Source organism: Coregonus lavaretus (assembly GCF_964263955.1).
Source record: "Coregonus lavaretus genome assembly, chromosome: 9".
Classification (NCBI taxonomy): domain Eukaryota; kingdom Metazoa; phylum Chordata; class Actinopteri; order Salmoniformes; family Salmonidae; genus Coregonus; species Coregonus lavaretus.
Window position 1 is genome coordinate 31,101,617 of NC_139996.1, and position 21,173 is coordinate 31,122,789.

The 21,173-nt window shown below is 41.7% G+C and overlaps 1 protein-coding gene across 1 annotated transcript in view; it reads right to left on the minus strand.

Moving 5' to 3' along the window:
- LOC311135327 (repulsive guidance molecule A-like) overlaps positions 1-20,963 on the minus strand; it is a gene marked incomplete at both ends in the record, with an annotated part of 140,759 nt that extends 119,796 nt beyond the window's left edge. The window contains 2 exons of the mRNA XM_084169272.1: positions 20,482-20,694; positions 20,826-20,963. Of these exons, the coding sequence (XP_084025398.1) occupies positions 20,482-20,694; positions 20,826-20,963 (351 nt within the window). The remainder of the gene's footprint in view (positions 1-20,481; positions 20,695-20,825) is intronic.
- Between the last annotated feature and the right edge of the window lie 210 nt (positions 20,964-21,173).

Here is a 21,173-nt window from a genome sequence, read left to right on the forward strand (position 1 = left end):
AACTGATGATTTGTGCATAAGTACGTTAGATGGTGCCACCATTGATCGTGTCCCCGCCTATAAATATCTGGGCATCTGGATTGACAAAAAGCTCTTCTAAAAAGCATGTTGACAAGTTAGTCAAGAAATTAAGAATTAAGTTGGGCTTCTTCTATAGGAATAGGGCTTGCCTTTCATTAAATAGTAGAAAACAGATAATTCAGTCTACGTTTATTCCTGTTATAGATTATGGCGATATTATATACATGAATGCAGCTACCAGTGTTTTGAAGCCCTTGGACACAATTTATTATAGCACACTTCGTTTTATAACATCTGACAATTTTGACACTCACCACTGCATCCTTCATCATAAAGTTGGTTGGACCTCGCTAAAAACACGTAGGTCACTTCATTATTCTGTTTTTGTTTATAAAACCTTACTCAATAAACTACCAATTTACTTAACATCATTGTTGAAATATAGAAACTCGGATTACAACACGAAGTCACAGGGTTGGTTAATTCTGGAGACTCCACGTGTATCCCCAGAGTTGGGTAAATCTGCCTTTTCCTACCAGGCCCCTATCATGTGGAATAATCTCCAAGTAACGTTTCATTTGGATGTGTTGTTGTCTTTGGGTCAGTTTAGGAGAAAGGCTAGGGATTTTTATATTTATAAATGTGTTTGTTTTGTTTGATTGTTTATTGTGTATATAATATTTGCTATTAATTTAATTTTGTGTTTTAAATTGTGTATAATTTTATTTTCTGTATTATTCCCAGGGCACATTTGCAAATGAGACCTAGGTCTCAATGTGTTTTTCGCTGGTTAAATAAAAGTTAATAATAATATGTACTATGCAAATAGTCCGGGTAGCCATTTGATTAGCTGTTCAGGATTCTAACGGCTTGGGGGTAGAAGCTGTTAAGAAGCCTTTTGGACCTAGACTTGGTGCTCCGGTACCGCTTGCCGTGCGGTAGCAGAGAGAACAGTCTATGACTAGGGTGGCTGGAGTCTTTGACCATTTTTAGGGCCTTCCTCTGACACCACCTGGTATAGAGGTTCTGGATGGCAGGAAGCTTGGCCCCAGTGATGTACTGGGCCGTACGCACTACCCTCTGTAGTGCCTTGCGGTTAGAGGCCGAGCAGTTGAGTCTTGACAGGGTTTGGAACATGTGTACCAAGTTTGGTTACAATACAAATATCCCTGTGTCTGATTTATATGCATTCATGTGCCAGACCACGCCCACATGAATGTTTATTGGTCAGTTATTTGACCTACTAGTCTGTAAAATATTGCGTTGAAAGACCTTGGTCCATAGATGCCATATATGAAGTTTCATCCAGATCGGCCCTGTGGTTCCGGAGGAGATGTCATTTTAGTGTTTTTCAAAAATTCAAAATGGCGGAAAATCCATCATGGCAGACCTTGTGGCAAATGTTCCTTGTTGAGAAGAGGGACCTATGCACAGAATTTCAGGACTAGGTCAGGGATGGGCAACTGGTGGCACATGGTCCACAAAGGCCTTGGATCAATTTCCCTGGGAAAATAACTATTTTCTGTGATATATTGTCAGGCTTCAGAATTTATGCTGGCAATTGACGATACATGCATGCTACTATTTGCTATGTTGAAAATTACAATCACAGATTTGTAAAACAGACAGGAAATAATAGCCTATTGTTGACTTGGTGATGTGAGGTCTCAATCTTGAGTTAAACTTTGTCTATGTTCAGGTTCAGCGAAAATGTGGCATGCAACCTTGGGTTATGACAAAGTTATGGGAAAGTTACACAGTTGGTGATAGAATTCATAATTTACCCAGTTTAGTTACAAGGTTTTATTTTCTTCTGTCTTCTCAGAATGCACAGGCAGCCCATAGCTACTATCAAAAGTTCCATGCAGGAAACTGTCTCACAAATGAGGTGTGCAAAAATGATAAATGTGACATTAAGCAGACGCTTTCATACATACATGTGGTCCTCTCTAGCTCAATTGGTAGAGCATGGCGCTTGTAACGCCAGGGTAGTGGGTTCGATCCCCGGGACCACCCATACGTAAAAATGTATGCACGCATGACTGTAAGTCGCTTTGGATAAAAGCGTCTGCTAAATGGCATATTATTATATTATTATACAAAGCGACAATATGCATGCATTCATTTTCCGTTCGTGGCCCGGGAATCGAACCCACGTTTCGAGCGTCATGATTATTTCCATTGACTGTCATGGTCGTTATTTATTTTACTATTTTAATAGGCTATAGACTACATGTGTAGCAGTTTAATAGGCTATTGCAATAATTCAAAATGCATGGTAGCAGATTATCAAATGGAAGATATAGGCCTATGTTTTTCTACGTGCTAGGCTACAACAACACAGTGCAATGAGGAATGTATTATTGTTAGTACACAATTAACATGCCCACCAGCATATGCCTAAAAATCGCTAATGCCATTATATTAAGACAGGATTGGCCGAATGAATGAAATTAATAGAATTAGTGTGAGTGGGGTTCCCCCCCAAAAAATCTAATTAATTTATCGCATAGATTCTCTAGGGTCCTTCTCCATCTAATAGCCTAATATGCTGAATTTTAGCTTGCAAATGACCTAGCAAATTCGAGGTGAAATTATTATATTAATTCGTTTTTTTATTCTTCCATCACCTGTGGAATAAAAAGCTAGCTAGTTAGCTAGCTAGCTCACAAACGTGCTCAAATTCTAAGAACTTTCCAACTTTAGTTATCTATTCTATAATTGATCATATGACTTTGGCTTCATATATTTGAATTAAATAATCAAGTTTGCTTACCTTAATAATTGAAAAACAACGTGCTTATTGGTAGGCTACTTGGAAGTTGGTTCAACCACCATCCTCTTGCGTCATCATGCTAGAATGGATTGGCAGTTGTTTTTTTAATCGGATTGGCAGTTACATTTTGAATTGACCAAAAGGTTTTATATAGAACCCCTTTTTTAACTAAGAGTGTATGCTTTTATTAAACACATTACTTCCTCTTGCTTCAAGCATTTAGTTTGCAACAGCACATGTTTGTATAAACCTTGCTGTTTGCCACTCAGACCTCGTCAACAATGTAAAAAAATAGGAATTAGATCTTCCCCTTGCCATAGAGAGCTAACGGTGTTGGACGTCAGCTAGCCATTTTTCTGACCAAGTGAAATCATGCAGCAGCATCATTAATATGGATATACATGTCATTATACAACAGGTGGGTCTAATCCTGAATGCTGATTGGTTAAATCCGCATTCCAGCCGCTGTCTATTCCACAAGTTACCACCAGCTAAATCTATGACATTAAAATGCCTATTTACTCTGTTCCATCTGACTGCGCAATCCACTGTCTCATCAGCCCAGCCAGGTAATTCATAATCTTGATCTCCACTATAAAAAAAATCTAGACATTATCTCACATTTCTTTTAGACTAACATTTAGTTTTCAACAGCGGAGATTTGTATAAACCTTGCGGTCTGTCTCTCTGACATTTGCAACATTGTTTCAATATTCAAAATCTCCAGCTGTCCAATAGTAATGAACATGTCAGGAGTTGGGATGAGACAGACAGATAGGCAGCTTTTCTCAGCCAGAAATCATGAATCATTTTTATGTATATATATACAAAGATCAATAGAAAACAGATAAAACGAAATGAAGTGCAGATAGTTTGAAGTTTTTCCAGCTTCAGTTTGAAGTGATTGTGCTAGCTGTGTTGTTGGCTAGCTTTCAAACAACAGTGTCCTGACGAGAGAGCACATGTTCTATGCCAGGCTCATTGTTATGGATGTATCTAAATAAATGTCACTAGAAAACAGCTTAAACAAATGCAAATGCAGCTACTTCGTTGTTATTCTGGCTACACTGTTTGACGTGACTGCAAGTTAGCCATAGTTGGCTAGCTAGCAAGCAAGGGATAAGAACATTGCCAGCCAATATGGCAATGGAACATTTAGAACGAACGACTGGGTTGCATCCATAGATACAGAACAAAATGACTGAACGACTGGGTCGCGTCTCTGGCAACCGAACCGATAGAACAAATGACCAGCCGGCTTGGGTAGGAACCCTAGATTTGTGTCGGGGACTATATCTTGTGGAAGGATGAAATAGTATGAATAAATTCATCAAAATAATGTTTTTAATGAAAATATGTCAATCATTATTTGAATATGTTGGTAACTCGTTGTATAAAAGTGATAATGCCCTCGAAGCCGGTGTATGGACTTCGTCTCGGGCCTAACAACATCCGTGCCAATATATCCTCCAAACACAGGCTTCAAGGGCATGATCAATTAAATGGAAAACAGATAAAACAAATTAAAAGGGAATGTTAGCTGTCATTTCAGAGTTTGATGTGACTGGGTTAGTTTTTTGTTAGCTGTTGAATTTTTAAATCCCCATTACACTGGGGTAGGGATAGAACCGTCAAGTTTCTTTGCCTTCACTGGGTAGACTATATCTAGAACCTTTTTAGTGAAGGGTTCTTTAATCTCGTCCAAAGAACCAAAAGAGAATAGAACCACAAAGAACCCTTTTCTCTAAGATTGTAAGCTGGGTACATAGAGGTTGGCATCTGGATGGTAGACTCATTCCTATTGAAGTGCATTACCCCTCATATACCAGAAGGAGTCACTGTTCAGGCAGAAGTCGTTGGACTGTGTCTTCACATTTTATTTCAATATACAGTACGTCTTTATTTAGGTTGATAGCATGAGATTGAAACAAAGACGTTGATTCAAACCAATATATATAGAATATAGCATGAAAAATATTTGGTACGTTTCTATGTGGCATTTTCACCGCTATTTCAACATATACACCACCGGTCAACTTTTATAACACCTACTCATTCAAGGATTTTTCTTTATTTGGACTATTTTCTACATTATAGAATAATAGTGAAGACATCAATACTATGAAATAACACATATGGAATCATGTAGTAACCAAAAAAGTGTTAAACAAATCCAAATATATTTTATATTTGAGATTCTTCAAATAGCCACCCTTTGCCTTGATGACAGCTTTGCACAGTCTTGGCATTCTCTCAACCAGTTTAATGAGGTAGTCACCTGGAACGCATTTCAATTAACAGGTGTGCCTTCTTAAAAGTTAATTTGTGGAATTTCTTTCCTTCTTAATGTGTTTGAGCCAATCAGTTGTGTTGTGACAAGGTAGGAGAGGTATACAGATATAGCCCTATTTGGTAAAAGACCAAGTCCATATTATGGCAAGAACAGCTCAAATAAGCAAAGAGAAAAGACAGTCCATCATTACTTTAAGACATGAAGGTCAGTCAATACAGAACATTTCAAGAACTTTGAAAGTTTCTTCAAGTGCAGTCGCAATAACCATCAAGCGCTATGATGAAACTGGCTCATGAGGACCGCCACAGGAATGGAAGACCCAGAGTTACCTCTGCTGCAGAGGATAAGTTCATTAGAGTTACTAGCCTCAGAAATTGCAGCCCAAATGAATGCTTCACATAGTTCAAGTAACAGACTTATCTCAACATCAACTGTTCAGAGGAGACTGTCTGAATCAGGCCTTCATGGTCGAATTGCTGCAAAGAAACCACTACTAAAGGACACCATTAATAAGAAGAGACTTGCCTGGGCCAAGAAACACGAGCAATGGACATTAGACCGGTGGAATTTGTCCTTTGGTCTGGAATCCAAATTTGAGATTTTTGGTTCCAACCACCATGTCTTTGTGAGACGCGGTGTGGGTGAACGGATGATCTCCGCATGTGTATTTCCCACCGTAAAGCATGGAGAAGGAGGTGTTATGGTGTGGGGGTGCTTTGCTGGTGACACTGTCTGTGATTTATTTAGAATTCAAGGCAAACTTAACCAGCATGGCTACCACAGCATTCTGCAGCAATACGCCATCCCCTCTGGTTTGGGCTTAGTGGGATATATCATTTATTTTTCAACAGGACAATGACCCAACATACCTCCAGGCTGGGTAAGGGCTATTTTACCAAGAAGGAGAGTGATGGAGTGCTGCATCAGATGACCTGGCCTCCACAATCCCCCGACCTCAACCAAATTGAGATGGTTTGGGATGAGTCGGACCGCAGAGTGAAGGAAAAGCAGCCCACAAGTGCTCAGCATATGTGTGAACTCCTTCAAGACTGTTGGAAAAGCATTCCATGTGAAGCTGGTTGAGAGAATGCCAAGAGTGTGCAAAGCTGTCATAAAGGCAAAGGGTGGCTATTTGAAGAATCTCAAATATAAAATATATTTGGATTTGTTTAACACTTTTTTGGTTACTACATGATTCCATGTGTGTTATTTCATAGTTTTTATGTCTTCACTATTATTATACAATGTAGAAAATAGTAAAAATAAAGAAAAACCCTTGAATGAGTAGGTGTTCTAAAACTTTGTAGTGTACATAGTTCTGATGATTATGTTGAAATTAGATTGATGTATCAACCTGTTAATCAGGGTAAATCTATGTATTTAAGTTGAAGTTTTACCCTAATTTCAATGTTTGAGATAAAAACATTACTGGTTGAGGACTTTTTTCAAATCCAATGCATTTTCCACTGTCACGATCGTCTAGGAGTGAAGGAGACCAAAGCGCAGCGCGTTGAACGAACATGACTTTAATTAGAGTAAGCACGTAAAATACAAAACAAAAGACGACTCGTGAAGTCCACAGTACAAATACTGAAACACGGAACAATAACCCACAAACCCCACAGGAAAACATACAGAAATAAATATGGCTCCCAATCAGAGATAACGAGCCGACAGCTGACACTCGTTACCTCCGATTGGGAGTCATTGACCAAACCTAGAAAATCACCACTTTGACACCCAACATAGAACAAAACCACATAGACTGCACACACCCTGGCTCAACATAATGAGTCCCAGAACCAGGGTGTGACAGTACCCCCCCCTAAAGGCGCGGACTGCGACCGCGCCTCAAAACCCCCAAACAGGGGAGGGCTGGGCGGGCATACCTCCTCGGTGGCGGTTCTGGCTCCGGCCTAGACCACCACCCCACCATAGTCACTACCCGCTTACGTAGGTTCCTCCAAATGACCCCCACCGGTTTAAGGGGCAGCACCGGACTAAGAGGCAACACCGGACTAAGGGGCAGCACCGGACTAAGGGGCAGCACCTGACTCAATGGCGGATCCTGGCTGGCTGGCTCTGGCGGATCCTGGCTGGACGGCTCTGGCGGATCCTGGCTGAACGGCTCATGGCTGGCTGAAGGATCTGGCTGCTCATGGCTGGCTGACGGATCTGGCTGCTCATGGCTGGCTGACGGATCTGGCTGCTCATGGCTGGCTGACGGATCTGGCTGCTCATGGCTGGCCGACGGATCTGGCTGATCCGGTCTGGCCGAAGGCTCTGGCTGATCCTGTCTGGCGGAAGGCTCTGGCTGATCCGGTCTGGCGGAAGGCTCTGGCTGATCCGGTCTGGCGGAAGGCTCTGGCTGATCCGGTCTGGCGGAAGGCTCTGGCTGATCCTGTCTGGCGGAAGGCTCTGGCTGATCCTGTCTGGCGGACGGCTCTGGCTGATCCGGTCTGGCGGACGGCTCTGGCTGATCCTGTCTGGCGGAAGGCTCTGGCTGATCCTGTCTGGCGGAAGGCTCTGGCTGATCCGGTCTGGCGGAAGGCTCTGGCTGATCCTGTCTGGCGGAGAGCTCTAGCGGCTCCGGTCTGGCGGACGGCTCTGAAGGCTCATGGCAGACGGGCGGCTTTGCAGGCTCAGTACAGACGGGCAGTTCAGACGGCGTTGGGCAGACGGACAGTTCAGACGGCGTTGGGCAGACGGGCAGTTCAGGCGCCGTTGGGCAGACGGGCAGTTCAGACGGCGTTGGGCAGACGGACAGTTCAGGCCCCGTTGGGCAGACGGCCGACTCTGGCCGTCTGAGGCGCATCGTAGGCCTGGTGCGTGGTGCCGGAACAGGAGGTACCGGGCTGAGGACACGCATCTCAGGGCTAGTGCGGGAAGCAACAACAGGACGCACAGGACTCTGGGGACACACAGGAGGCTTGGTGCGTGGTGTATGCACTGGTGGTAAAGGGCTGGAGACACGCACCATCGAGCCAGTGCGTGGAGGAGACACAGGGCTCTGAAGACGCACAGGAAACCTGGTGCGTGGTGTAGGTACTGGTGGTACTGGGCTGGAGCGAGGAGGTGGCGCCGGAAATACCGGCCCGTGCAGGCGTACTGGCTCCCTTGAGCACTGAGCCTGCCCAACCTTACCTGGGTTGATGCTCCCCGTCGCCCGACCAGTACGGGGAGGTGGAATAACCCGCACCGGCCTATGTGGGCGAACCGGGAACACCATGCGTAAGGCTGGTGCCATGTACGCCGGCCCGAGGAGACGCACTGGTGACCTGCTGCGTGGGACCGGCCTCATGACATCCGGCTCAACACTCAATCTGGCCCGGCCGATACGTGGAGCTGGACTGTACCGAACCGGGCTATGCCTGCGTACAGGAGACACCATGCGCTCAACTGCGTAACACGGTGTCTGCCCGTACTCTCGCTCTCCACGGTCAGTCCAGGGAGTAGGCGCAGGTCTCCTACCTGACTTCGCCACACTCCCTCTTAGCCCCCCCCCAAGAAATTCTTGGGTAGTACCCACAGGCTTCCAGTCTTGCCTCCGTGCTGCCTCCTCATATCGCCGCCTCTCGGCTTTAGCTGCCTCCAGCTCTTCCCGAGGACGGCGATATTCTCCCGGTTGTGCCCAAGGTCCCTTACCATCCAGAATCTCCTCCCATGTCCATGAATCCTTTATGGGTGGATATAAATCCTGTGTAGGTGGATCCTGTTGCTCCTGGACGCGCTGCTTGGTCTTTCTTTGGTGGGTTATTCTGTCACGATCGTCTAGGAGTGAAGGAGACCAAAGCGCAGCGCGTTGAACGAACATGACTTTAATTAGAGTAAGCACGTAAAATACAAAACAAAAGACGACTCGTGAAGTCCACAGTACAAATACTGAAACACGGAACAATAACCCACAAACCCCACAGGAAAACATACAGAAATAAATATGGCTCCCAATCAGAGATAACGAGCCGACAGCTGACACTCGTTACCTCCGATTGGGAGTCATTGACCAAACCTAGAAAATCACCACTTTGACACCCAACATAGAACAAAACCACATAGACTGCACACACCCTGGCTCAACATAATGAGTCCCAGAACCAGGGTGTGACATCCACGTTGATTCCACGTCACAATACATTGAGAAAGTAAATTGAAACAACGTTGATTCAACCAGCGGGTTGGAACCTAGAATAAGGATGTTATTGTGGGGCACGCTGAGATGTTTCCCTCACTCTCTAGACTGAACAAGCAGCGCTATGAAACTGGACTCATATACAATGTATTAGAGTAATCTCTGAAATTATATCACTAAATGACATGAAAATAATTATAAAACACATTTTTAATTTTCATTAAATGAAATATCCTATGGCCATTATTGTTGTCCTGTCGCATTCATGTCTTATCTAATGAAAACAGTCCCTCTGCCTGTGTCAAATATGTATTTGACCTTGCTTTGTTGGATGATTGTTATTTGTGTTGTTTGCCTGGGTGACTGGAGATAATGTCGCATATATCGTTTCCTCAGTCAGGACTGATAGGCTGAAAGCAGAGCCAGACATTATTAGCACAGTGACAAGAAGGAGAGAGTTGAAAACATCTAACATGTCATTAGTGACTGGAACCCTTCATTTAGGTTAGTTGTGGTCTACAGAACAATAAGAAGTACCATTCTACCACAGATACTGATCCTATATATTGTACTATTGTTTGTCACAGAGTCATGTCTTGACAGGAACCTACTCTTGGAAAAATGTATATCAATCAAATCAAATAAAGCGGCCTGTGATTGTGCACATTTAAGAGCTGTGTGAATGAACAACTGTGCTCCTGAGCTTACAGTAATGAGCCCATGAATAGCATGGTCTTCAGTCTGAGTAACCTATATGAAGCCTGACCCACTCCACTTGCTGTGGGAGTGCTATGCTTGACCACATTGCCATGGAAGAACATCCCATCTTAAATGCAAGGCAGGATCATCAGCTGTTGGCGTTATCACAGATGAAGAGCTAGATAGGGGTATTTATCTTACCGTGGATGCCTGCTTTGATACTCATTTGCTATAAATCTGTCTCAAGTCTTCAAAAAGGTAATGTGTTCTCTTTGGGGCACATGCTCTCTGTGTAGTACTTCAAACGCCTCAATGAGACTGTATCATTAATTTGCTTTAGTGTGCCTTAATTGCTTATTTTGCCTTTGTTAAATATTTGAGAAGATATTCAGATACAGGCGAATTACACACGCCTATTTCCAATTCCTCTTAATATTGTTTTTTTTTATCAGGGGCCATAGTACCCTGCCCTGGATGTTCATTGAACAGAACAACTTAGGCTGGTATTCCATCACTTGTAGATAGTCGCTTCCCGGATAGGCCTTTCAGAAGGGCTGCACAGCAGCATGTCTCAGGTGAAGGGAATCGACAAAACCACAAACCTATCTTAGAAGTTATTCCAGCACACGTAACCAGACTAATACTTTTTAAATAATGTCAACTCCCTCCATCTGGGACATGCTGCTGTGCAAAGTAAATCAAAGACACTTCTGAAAGCACTAATTGGGAATCCACTATCTGTAAAATTGTTATATTCTCCTATGGCCTTTGGGTTTGGACTTTTTGATACCAAGCCTTGCTTTTTAACCTAAAAAAAATCTGTATATTTAGATTATCCACATCACTGCATAGCCATTTGCTACAGGTCAGTCAATCAATATAAGGTCCCCAGAAGTGAATTTAGAATGTAATTCACAAAAGGCAGGCATACTGTACAGAACCAATGCAAATTTCAAGGTCAAAGAACAAATTATGTTGTCAGGTGAAATATTTCAAGATAGTCAGCCTTTGCTACTGAGAGCTATTTTAACCACTAGGATAACAGTAAAATTGTAGAAATGAAAGAAGTGTTTTTTTACACTCACTTTAGTGTCAAGAACAAAACAGAATCACATATGCAGGTCATTGTTGACTAGTCAAATCTATCCTCTCTAAACAGATTCTTGTCCAAAAGAACAAAAAGAAACTGAGCCAATTACAGGTTTGGCACACAGAGAGATAAAGAGTAGATAATATATTCACGGCACACAGGTTAGCTTCAGATTAACTACTTTTTTTTTATTGATTCATTTATCATGATTGGACAGGCTACAAGATAAGAACCGTATATCACTTAGCAATGCCTTTGGATCTCTCTCCACGCTGAAAACAATATTGGATTAACACATAGCCTAAATCAAGGTTCTCTTTAAAGCAAATCATGCCTAGTTTAATGTAATTTAATCAACACATTGACCAGTTAGAAACAACAAAGAATAATATGTTTACTACATAATATCCTCTGAAGTAGTGAACCTATTTGACAAACAAGAATAACTCATCATAGAGGTAGGTATTTTTGCTTTCTTAATCAGTGTAAAAACACTCTTTCTGAAGACTCTTAGTTTGAACACAATAAATGACAAATAACTATGCAGAGTAAGTTTGCTTTTTGGAGGGAAATTCCTGTCATGTCTGGACAAACTGTTACCACAGTAACCATCCCAAAGTTATCCTATACTTCTGAACCAACAAATCTATAGAAACTGACTATACTCTCCTAGCAACACAGTTGCTTCCCCGAAGCAGATAATTTGTTTCCTCACCCCAGAGCAATTTAACTGATTCCAGAGGCTGACCCAAAACATTTCCGGCGGAGGAGAGGCACTCGAGGCGGCCTGCTGGTTTGATTTAGGAGGCGCGTACACCACCCACCGCTTCCGAGTATATTACTCGCTAATGTTCAGTCTTTGGATAACAAAGTTGATGAGCTCAGGGCAAGGATTTCTTTCCAGAGTGACATCAGGGCCTGTAACATACTTTGTTTCACGGAAACATGGCTCTCTCGGGATACACTGTCAGAATCGGTCCAGCCAGAGGGATTCTCAGTTCATCGTGCAGATAGGAATAAATATCACTCCAGGAAGCAGAAGGGCGGAGGTGTGTGTTTCATGATTAACGACTTATGGTGTAATTGTAGTAACATACAGGAACTCAAGTCCTTTTGTTCACCCGACCTAGAATACCTGACAATCAAATGCCGACCGTATTATCTCCCAAGATAATTTTCCTCTGTTATAGCCACGGCCTTTTATGTCCCCCCTCAAACCGATACCACGACGGCTCTCAAAGAACTTCACTGGACATTATGCTAACTGGAAACCACATATCCTGAGGCTGCATTTATTGTAGCTGGGGATTTTAACAAAGCAAATTTGAGGACTAAGCTGCCGAAGTTCTATCAACATATCGACTGTAGTACTGGCGCTGCTAAAACTCTGGATCACTGTTATTCAAACTTCTGCGAAGCTTACAAGGCCCTCCCCCCCTCCTTTCGGCAAATCTGACCACGACTCCATTTTGCTTTAATCAGCACAACAGTTTTCAGCTGTGCTAATATAATTGCAAAAGGGTTTTCTAATGATCAATTAGCCTTTTAAAATGATAAACTAAACTTGGATTACCAAACACAACGTGCCATTGAAACACAGGACTGATGGTTGCTGATAATGGGCCTCTGTATGACTATGTAGATATTCCATTATAAATCAGCCGTTTCCAGCTACAATAGCCATTTACAACATTAACAATGTCTACACTGTATTTCTGATCAATTTGATGTTATTTTAATTTATTTTTTTGTGCTTTTCTTTCGAAAACAAGGACATTTCTAAGTGACCCCAAACTTTTGAACGGTAGTGTTTATATTCTTAATTCATTCTTACTAAGATTGTGAAATTGTTAGACATTACTTTTTAGATATTACTGCACTGTCGGAGCTAGAAGCACAAGCATTTCGCTACACCCACAATAACATCTGCTAAACATGTGTATGTGACCAATAAAATGTGATTTGATTTGATTTGACGATGTTTGTGGCACTGTCGATGCCACGCAGGGCTACAGGCCAGAAGGTTGAGGGTTTGCTGACCACCACGAACAAGCTCACTCTCCCTGCCTGTTTCATTTACACTACGATCATAGCTGGTTGCAGACAATGATCAGCCAGGGGAAAATCAGATTTTCAACATTTTGATGCCATATTTATAATTATATAATATATATATACACCGCATTTTCCACCAACAGATTTTCTGTGCCAATGCACCACACAACCAAGAAACGAAGCATACCAACAATAAATAGACTGTCAATCTCGACAAACAGAAAATACATCCCACCCTACTTTATAGGACTACCCAGTATCGAAGGCTTGGCTTGACAATCTCTCATTAAACCTTTTGTTGTTTTGTAACAGATGTCTCTTTCCATTCATCAAATGGACCCTGCAAAGTTTGGATTGATTGATTTTATTTGTCAGAAAAAATATATATACAGTGGGGGAAAAAAGTATTTAGTCAGCCACCAATTGTGCAAGTTCTCCCACTTAAAAAGATGAGAGAGGCCTGTAATTTTCATCATAGGTACACGTCAACTATGACAGACAAATTGAGAAAAAAAATTCCAGACAATCACATTGTAGGATTTTTAATGAATTTATTTGCAAATTATGGTGGAAAATAAGTATTTGGTCACCTACAAACAAGCAAGATTTCTGGCTCTCACAGACCTGTAACTTCTTCTTTAAGAGGCTCCTCTGTCCTCCACTCATTACCTGTATTAATGGCACCTGTTTGAACTTGTTATCAGTATAAAAGACACCTGTCCACAACCTCAAACAGTCACACTCCAAACTCCACTATGGCCAAGACCAAAGAGCTGTCAAAGGACACCAGAAACAAAACGGTAGACCTGCACCAGGCTGGGAAGACTGAATCTGCAATAGGTAAGCAGCTTGGTTTGAAGAAATCAACTGTGGGAGAAATTATTAGGAAATGGAAGAAATACAAGACCACTGATAATCTCCCTCGATCTGGGGCTCCACGCAAGATCTCACCCCGTGGGGTCAAAATGATCACAAGAACGGTGAGCAAAAATCCCAGAACCACACGGGGGGACCTAGTGAATGACCTGCAGAGAGCTGGGACCAAAGTAACAAAGCCTATTATCAGTAACACACTACGCCGCCAGGGACTCAAATCCTGCAGTGCAGACGTGTCCCCCTGCTTAAGCCAGTACATGTCCAGGCCCGTCTGAAGTTTGCTAGAGTGCATTTGGATGATCCAGAAGAGGATTGGGAGAATGTCATATGGTCAGATGAAACCAAAATAGAACTTTTTGGTAAAAACTCAACTCGTCGTGTTTGGAGGACAAAGAATGCTGAGTTGCATCCAAAGAACACCATACCTACTGTGAAGCATGGGGGTGGAAACATCATGCTTTGGGGCTGTTTTTCTGCAAAGGGACCAGGACGACTGATCCGTGTAAATAATGAATGGGGCCATGTATCGTGAGATTTTGAGTGAAAACCTCCTTCCATCAGCAAGGGCATTGAAGATGAAACGTGGCTGGGTCTTTCAGCATGACAATGATCCCAAACACACCGCCCGGGCAACGAAGGAGTGGCTTCGTAAGAAGCATTTCAAGGTCCTGGAGTGGCCTAGCCAGTCTCCAGATCTCAACCCCATAGAAAATCTTTGGAGGGAGTTGAAAGTCCGTGTTGCCCAGCGACAGCCCCAAAACATCACTGCTCTAGAGGAGATCTGCATGGAGGAATGGGCCAAAATACCAGCAACAGTGTGTGAAAACCTTGTGAAGACTTACAGAAAACGTTTGACCTGTGTCATTGCCAACAAAGGGTATATAACAAAGTATTGAGAAACTTTTGTTATTGACCAAATACTTATTTTCCACCATAATTTGCAAATAAATTCATTAAAAACCCTACAATGTGATTTTCTGGAGAGAAAAAAATCTCATTTTGTCTGTCATAGTTGACGTGTACTTATGATGAAAATTACAGGCCTCCCTCATCTTTTTAAGTGGGAGAACTTGCACAATTGGTGGCTGCCTAAATACTTTTTTCCCCACTGTACATACACTACCAGTCAAAAGTTTGGACACACCTACTCATTTAAGGGTTTTTCTTTATTTTTACAATTTTTTACATTGTAGAATAATAGCGAAGACCTCAAAACTATGAAATAACACATATGGAATCATGTAGTAACCAAAATAAATGTTAAACAAATCAAAATATATTTTATATTTCAGATTCTTCAAATAGCCACCCTTTGCCTTGATGACAGCTTTGCACACTCTTGGCATTTTCTTAACCAGCTTCATGAGGTAGTCACCTGGAATGCATTTCAATTAACAGGTGTGCCTTCTTAAAAGTTAATTTGTGGAATTTCTTTCCTTCTTAATGTGTTTGAGCCAATCAGTTGTGTTGTGACAAGGTAGGAGAGGTATACAGATATAGCCCTATTTGGTAAAAGACCAAGTCCATAATATGGCAAGAACAGCTCAAATAAGCAAAGAGAAACGACAGTCCATCATTTCTTTAAGACATGAAGGTCAGTCAATATGGAACATTTCAAGAACTTTGAAAGGTACTTCAAGTTCAGTCGCAAAAACCATCAAGCGCTATGTTGAAACTGGCTCTCATGAGGACCGCCACAGGAATGGAAGACCCAGAGTTACCTCTACTGCAGAGGATAAGTTCATTAGAGTTACTAGCCTCAGAAATTGAGCCCAAATAAATGCTTTGCAGAGTTCTAGTAACAGACATATCTCAACATCAACTGTTCAGAGGGGACTGTGTGAATCAGGTCTTCATGGTCGAATTACTGCAAAGAAACCACTACTAAAGGACACCAATAAGAACAAGAGACCTGCTTGGGCCAAGAAACACGAGCAATGGACATTAGACCGGTGGAAATGTGTCCTTTGGTCTGGAGTCCAAATTGGAGATTTTTGGTACCAACCGCCGTGTCTTTGTGAGATGCGGTGTGGGTGAACGGACGATCTCCGCATGTGTAGTTCCCACTGTAAAGCATGGAGGAGGAGGTGTTATGGTGTGGGGGTGCTTTGCTGGTGACACTGTCTGTGATTTATTTAGATTTCAAGGCACACTTAACCAGCATGGCTACCACAGCATTCTACAGCGATACGCCATCCCATCTGGTTTGGGCTTAGTGGGACAATCATTTGTTTTTCAACAGGACAATGACCCAACATACCTTCAGGCTGTGTAAGGGCTATTTGACCAAGAAGGAGAGTGATGGAGTGCTGAATCAGATGACCTGGCCTCCACAATCCCCCGAACTCAACCTAATTGAGATGGTTTGGGATGAGTCGGACGGCAGAGTGAAGGAAAAGCAGCCAACAAGTGCTCAGAATATGTGGAAACTCCTTCAAGAATGTTGGAAAAGCATTCCAGGTGAAGCTGGTTGAGAGAATGCCAAGAGTGTGCAAAGCTGTCATCAAGGCAAAGGGTGGCTATTTGAAAAATCTCAAATATAAAATATATTTGGATTTGTTTAACACTTTTTTGGTTACTACATGATTCCATGTGTGTTATTTCATAGTTTTGATGTCTTCACTATTATTATACAATGTAGAAAATAGTAAAAATAAAGAAAAACCCTTGAATGAGTAGGTGTTCTAAAACTTTGTAGTGTACATAGTTCTGATGATTATGTTGAAATTAGATTGATGTATCAACCTGTTAATCAGGGTAAATCTATGTATTTAAGTTGAAGTTTTACCCTAATTTCAATGTTTGAGATAAAAACATTACTGGTTGAGGACTTTTTATTTTATTTATCTTGGCAAAGGAGAAATGCTCACTAACAGGGATACAAACAAATCTGTGCACAAAATGTGAGAGAAATAAGCTTTTTGTGCATATGAAACATTTCTGGAATCTTTTATTTCAGCTTATGAAACATGGGACCAACACTTTACATGTTGCGTTTATATTTTTGTTCAGTGTATATGTAGTTCCACAATTAATTTAACTACATTTTGCAGTAGCTTGGTAGTATTTGAACTAAAATCAAATCTAGGTAGTTTTTTCTGTAGTTAATTATTTTATTTTTTTGCCATGTAGCAGTATAGCTAACTACTGGAACTACACACTACTTTTTAAAATAAAATGTGACCTGCCTAATTCTCACTTGAAACATAATTATTGTGTTTAATAGGCTAAACTACACATTCTGTTAACATATGACCCCAAAGTGATCTGTTCTTGCATTTTGTTGTCTGACATTTCAGATTTAAATATGATACTTTTTCATGAAGTAGTTTGGATGTAGTGAACTACTTTTTCAAAGTAACTTTAGTTATTAATTAAACTATATTTTTCTAAAGGGTAGCTTTAGTATAGCTTAACTTCTTCCAGTGTGAAGTAATTGGTAGCTTGGTAAACTATGTTTTAAGAGTAGCTTCCCCAGCACTTCTAGCTACTGCTGCTACCTATATAATTCAACAACAGCCAACTAGGTTTCCTCTTGACATAAAACTTTTAGCTACAAACCACAGGATTTAAAATAGAAGGTAATGGTGAGATGGTTGTTGTGTGGAGGATCTGCTTTGACTTACTTTCTTGTTGGCCAGCCAGCTAGCTAAGTTAGCCGTGATAGTTAACGTTAGCATGCTAACATTAGCCAACTGCTTCTAAACAGCCAGCAGACCACATCATTTGAAATATAAGTCCTTTTTACTAACACCAGCTGTGGATTGCTTGGCTTGCTAGCTAGCTTGCTTGTATGCATTGAGTGTGCACTCCTGAGCCCGTGTCTCGAGAAGGATCCTTCTCCCCACCGGAGAATAATATATATTTTTTATTTTAAAGCTGCTGGACCAATCAAATATGGTTGAGATGGGGTTTGATCGTGGACTCCAGGAAACGTCTCCATCTCAACCAAGAATCAAAGTTAAAGAGTAGGACTAAATCAAATCCAACTTTATTTAAAGTGCATTTAAAGTTTGATTTGATTTAGTCCTAGTCTTTAACTTAGATTTTTTGTTGAGATGGAGACTTGAATCCAACTTATCAATTATCAATTTGTAGACAAACTGAAATTAAAGCCAGGCAACCACATTGCATTGACAACCTAACACAATTCAATATCCAGTTTGTCTAGAAATTAATAATTGATTTGTTGGATTTACGTCTCCATCCCAAACATAAATCTAAATTAAAAAAGCACTAAATCTAATCTAATCCAACTTTAAATGCACTTTAAATAAAGTTTGATTTGATTTAGTCCTATTCTTTATTTTAGATTTTTGGTTGAGATGGAGATGTGAATCCAACATAATTAACTTAAAGATTCAATTTGAAATCAACCAAAGCTTGAAACCCTAGGCCTTTATGTATTGTCTATTTTTAGTTGAAGCCTGGGTTGAATTGAAACAATAGCTGTTGATTACTTTGCAAATGCTATATAGGCCTAAATAGCATCAGTGATGATATATGATCGATAAAGTATGGTTACATTTCATTTGCTCTGTTGAACTTACCATTTGGAATGACTTCGATAGCAACACTGAATGGCAGAACACTGACATTCCTGTATTGCAGGAAATCACGCACAGAACGAGCAGTATAGCTCTGGCATTGTCATGCTGGAGGGTCATGTCAGGATGAGCCTGCAGGAAGGGTACCACATGAGGGAAGAGGATGTCTTCCTTGAGACCAGGTTGGGAAAAGCCCATAAAAAGTAATATCCTTAAGGCACATAATATACAGACAGTTAATTTAAATTGTAAGTGATACAGCCCGGGGAATGTCAAATGCTATGTCCTGAATGACTCTGATCATCTTTCCATCGATAAAGTCTGCCGTGGCTGCAGTTCGGAGAGAGTGATTCTAGATTACCGTTGGGAGGCATTGATATAGACAGACTGAAAGCAGACCAGGGCTTTCTATAAAATCAATCTACCCCAACAGACATTAAAACACATAGAAATTAAGAAAACAACTTGGTAAATGGAACCCTTGACACTGTAATAACTGTTATTCTTCAAAAATATTTGTCTCTGGGTTCGGTAAAATGTTGGAAAGATTCTGCAGTAAACCTTGATATTTTGCATTCAAGTGGATCAAACATAAAACTAATAATGGAGCTCCAAAATAAAACAAAACATTCTGGTTTTTCATGTTAAGAACATAATTCTGCAATGTGAGACAGTATGAAATAGGTAACCCCAGTAACAATTCTCTTCAAAGCCAAATGCATTTTTCACAAGTCCTTCAAAACCTCTTTCCCAGTCAGAAAGCGCCAGAGGGAAAACCACTTGGGTTCTCTTTGATCTCACCTGCTCTATCACTTTTAATAAGAGCTTTTTAGCAGGTTAGCGTTTTTCGTCATGAATCTTGTTCTGGAGGCAGCTCTGCAGAGTGGTCACTAGCTGGCACAGCCACAAAGTCATACAATCTGGTTTTAAACCTAACCTTAACCTTAACCTTAACCCTAACCACACTGCTAACCCTACCCTTAAATTAAGACCAGAAAGCACATTTTTGTTTTCATGAATTCTTACAATATAGACAATTTTGACTTTAAGGGGAAATCACCTAGTTCTGCCTCCGGGACAAGACTCATTGACAAACGTCAACTTTTGAAGCCAATGTGCACATCATTGTCATTCATTGAGAAAGCTGGCTGTGCATAGTATTGCAATCTACTTAGAGGAAATTATTTAAAAAGTGCTCCACAAACGCTCTAAAACAACTGAAGCTGATAGAAAACACATATTTTCAAATTGTATTAGTCATATTTACGAGATACACATGGTATACACCGTCCAACGAAATGCTTACTTGCAGGTTCCTTCTCGACAAAGCAACAACAATAGGAAATAAAATAGAAGGATATGATCATGAAGTAAATGGCTCGGTAGAATAGAATACATTTTTTAGCATAAGTATGAATGCACAATTTATTGTCCAATATTTACAGGTGTTTTGGGGAAGCGGGTATTAGGGGGCAAGTGTTTAGATTGTGCAGTATTTAACAATTATAATAAGAGTATGGTAGCAGCAGTTGTGATGTGTGTGTAGCATGAACCTATATGTGTGTGTGTGTGTGTGTGTGTGTGTGTGTGTGTGTGTGTGTGTGTGTGTGTGTATGTGTGTATATGTCTGTGTGGGTGTGTGCGTGAGTGAGTGCATGTGTGCTAAGGTGCAGAGAATAAGAGCAGGTGGTCAGTCCAGTTCAAGTGTTCAGCAGTCTGATGGCTTGTAGATAGAAACTGTCTCTGAGCCTGCTGGTATCAGACCTCATGCTCCGACACTGTCTGCTCAACAGTAAGGAAGTGAACAGCTTGTGACTGGGGTGTGTGGGGTCCTTGATGATGCTGCAGGCCTTCCTCAGTCACCGTTTCGAGTAATGTCCTGAATGGGTGGGAGCACGGTCCCAGTGATGTGGAGCAAAAATCGCGTCAGCAGAGCGGGGACAAATTTCCGTTGAGGGAGAGGTTGTTGTCCTGGCACCACGCCAGTTCACTTACCGCCTTGCTATAGGCTGACTCGTTATTGTTGGTTATCAGGCCTACAACTGCGGTGTCGTCAGCAAACTTGGTGATGGAGTTGGTGTTATGCAAAGCCACGCAGTCGTGGGTGAACAGGGAGTACAGCAGAGGGCTGAGGATACACCCCTGGAGGGGGCTCTGTGTTGAGTCACTGTGGAGGTGGTGTTGATGCCAATCCTCACAGCCTGTGGTCTGCACGACAGGAAGTCCAGGATCCAGTTGCAGAGGGTGTTGTCCAGACCCAGGGCTCTGAGCTTGGTGTCAAGCTTGGATGGAACAATAGTGTTGAATGCTGAACTGTAGTCAATGAACAGCATTCTCACATGGGTGTTACTCTTGTCCAGATGTGTTATGGCCATGTGAATAGCGATGGAAATGGCATTTTCTGTGGATCTGTTGGAGCGGTAGGCAAATTGGAGAGGGTCTAGTGTGCCTGGCATGCTGGCCTTGATGTGGGCCATGACCAGCCTCTCGAAGCACTTCATGATGACCGGGTTGAGTGCGACAGGGCGATAGTCATTTGGGCATGTCACCTTGATTTCTTGGGCAGTGGGACAATGGTCAGAGAAGACGCCCGCCAGCTGGTCAGCACATACTCTGAGGATGCAGCCAGGGATGCCATCTGGGCCGGCGGCTTTATGAGTATTCATTCTTTTGAGAGTTTACCTCAA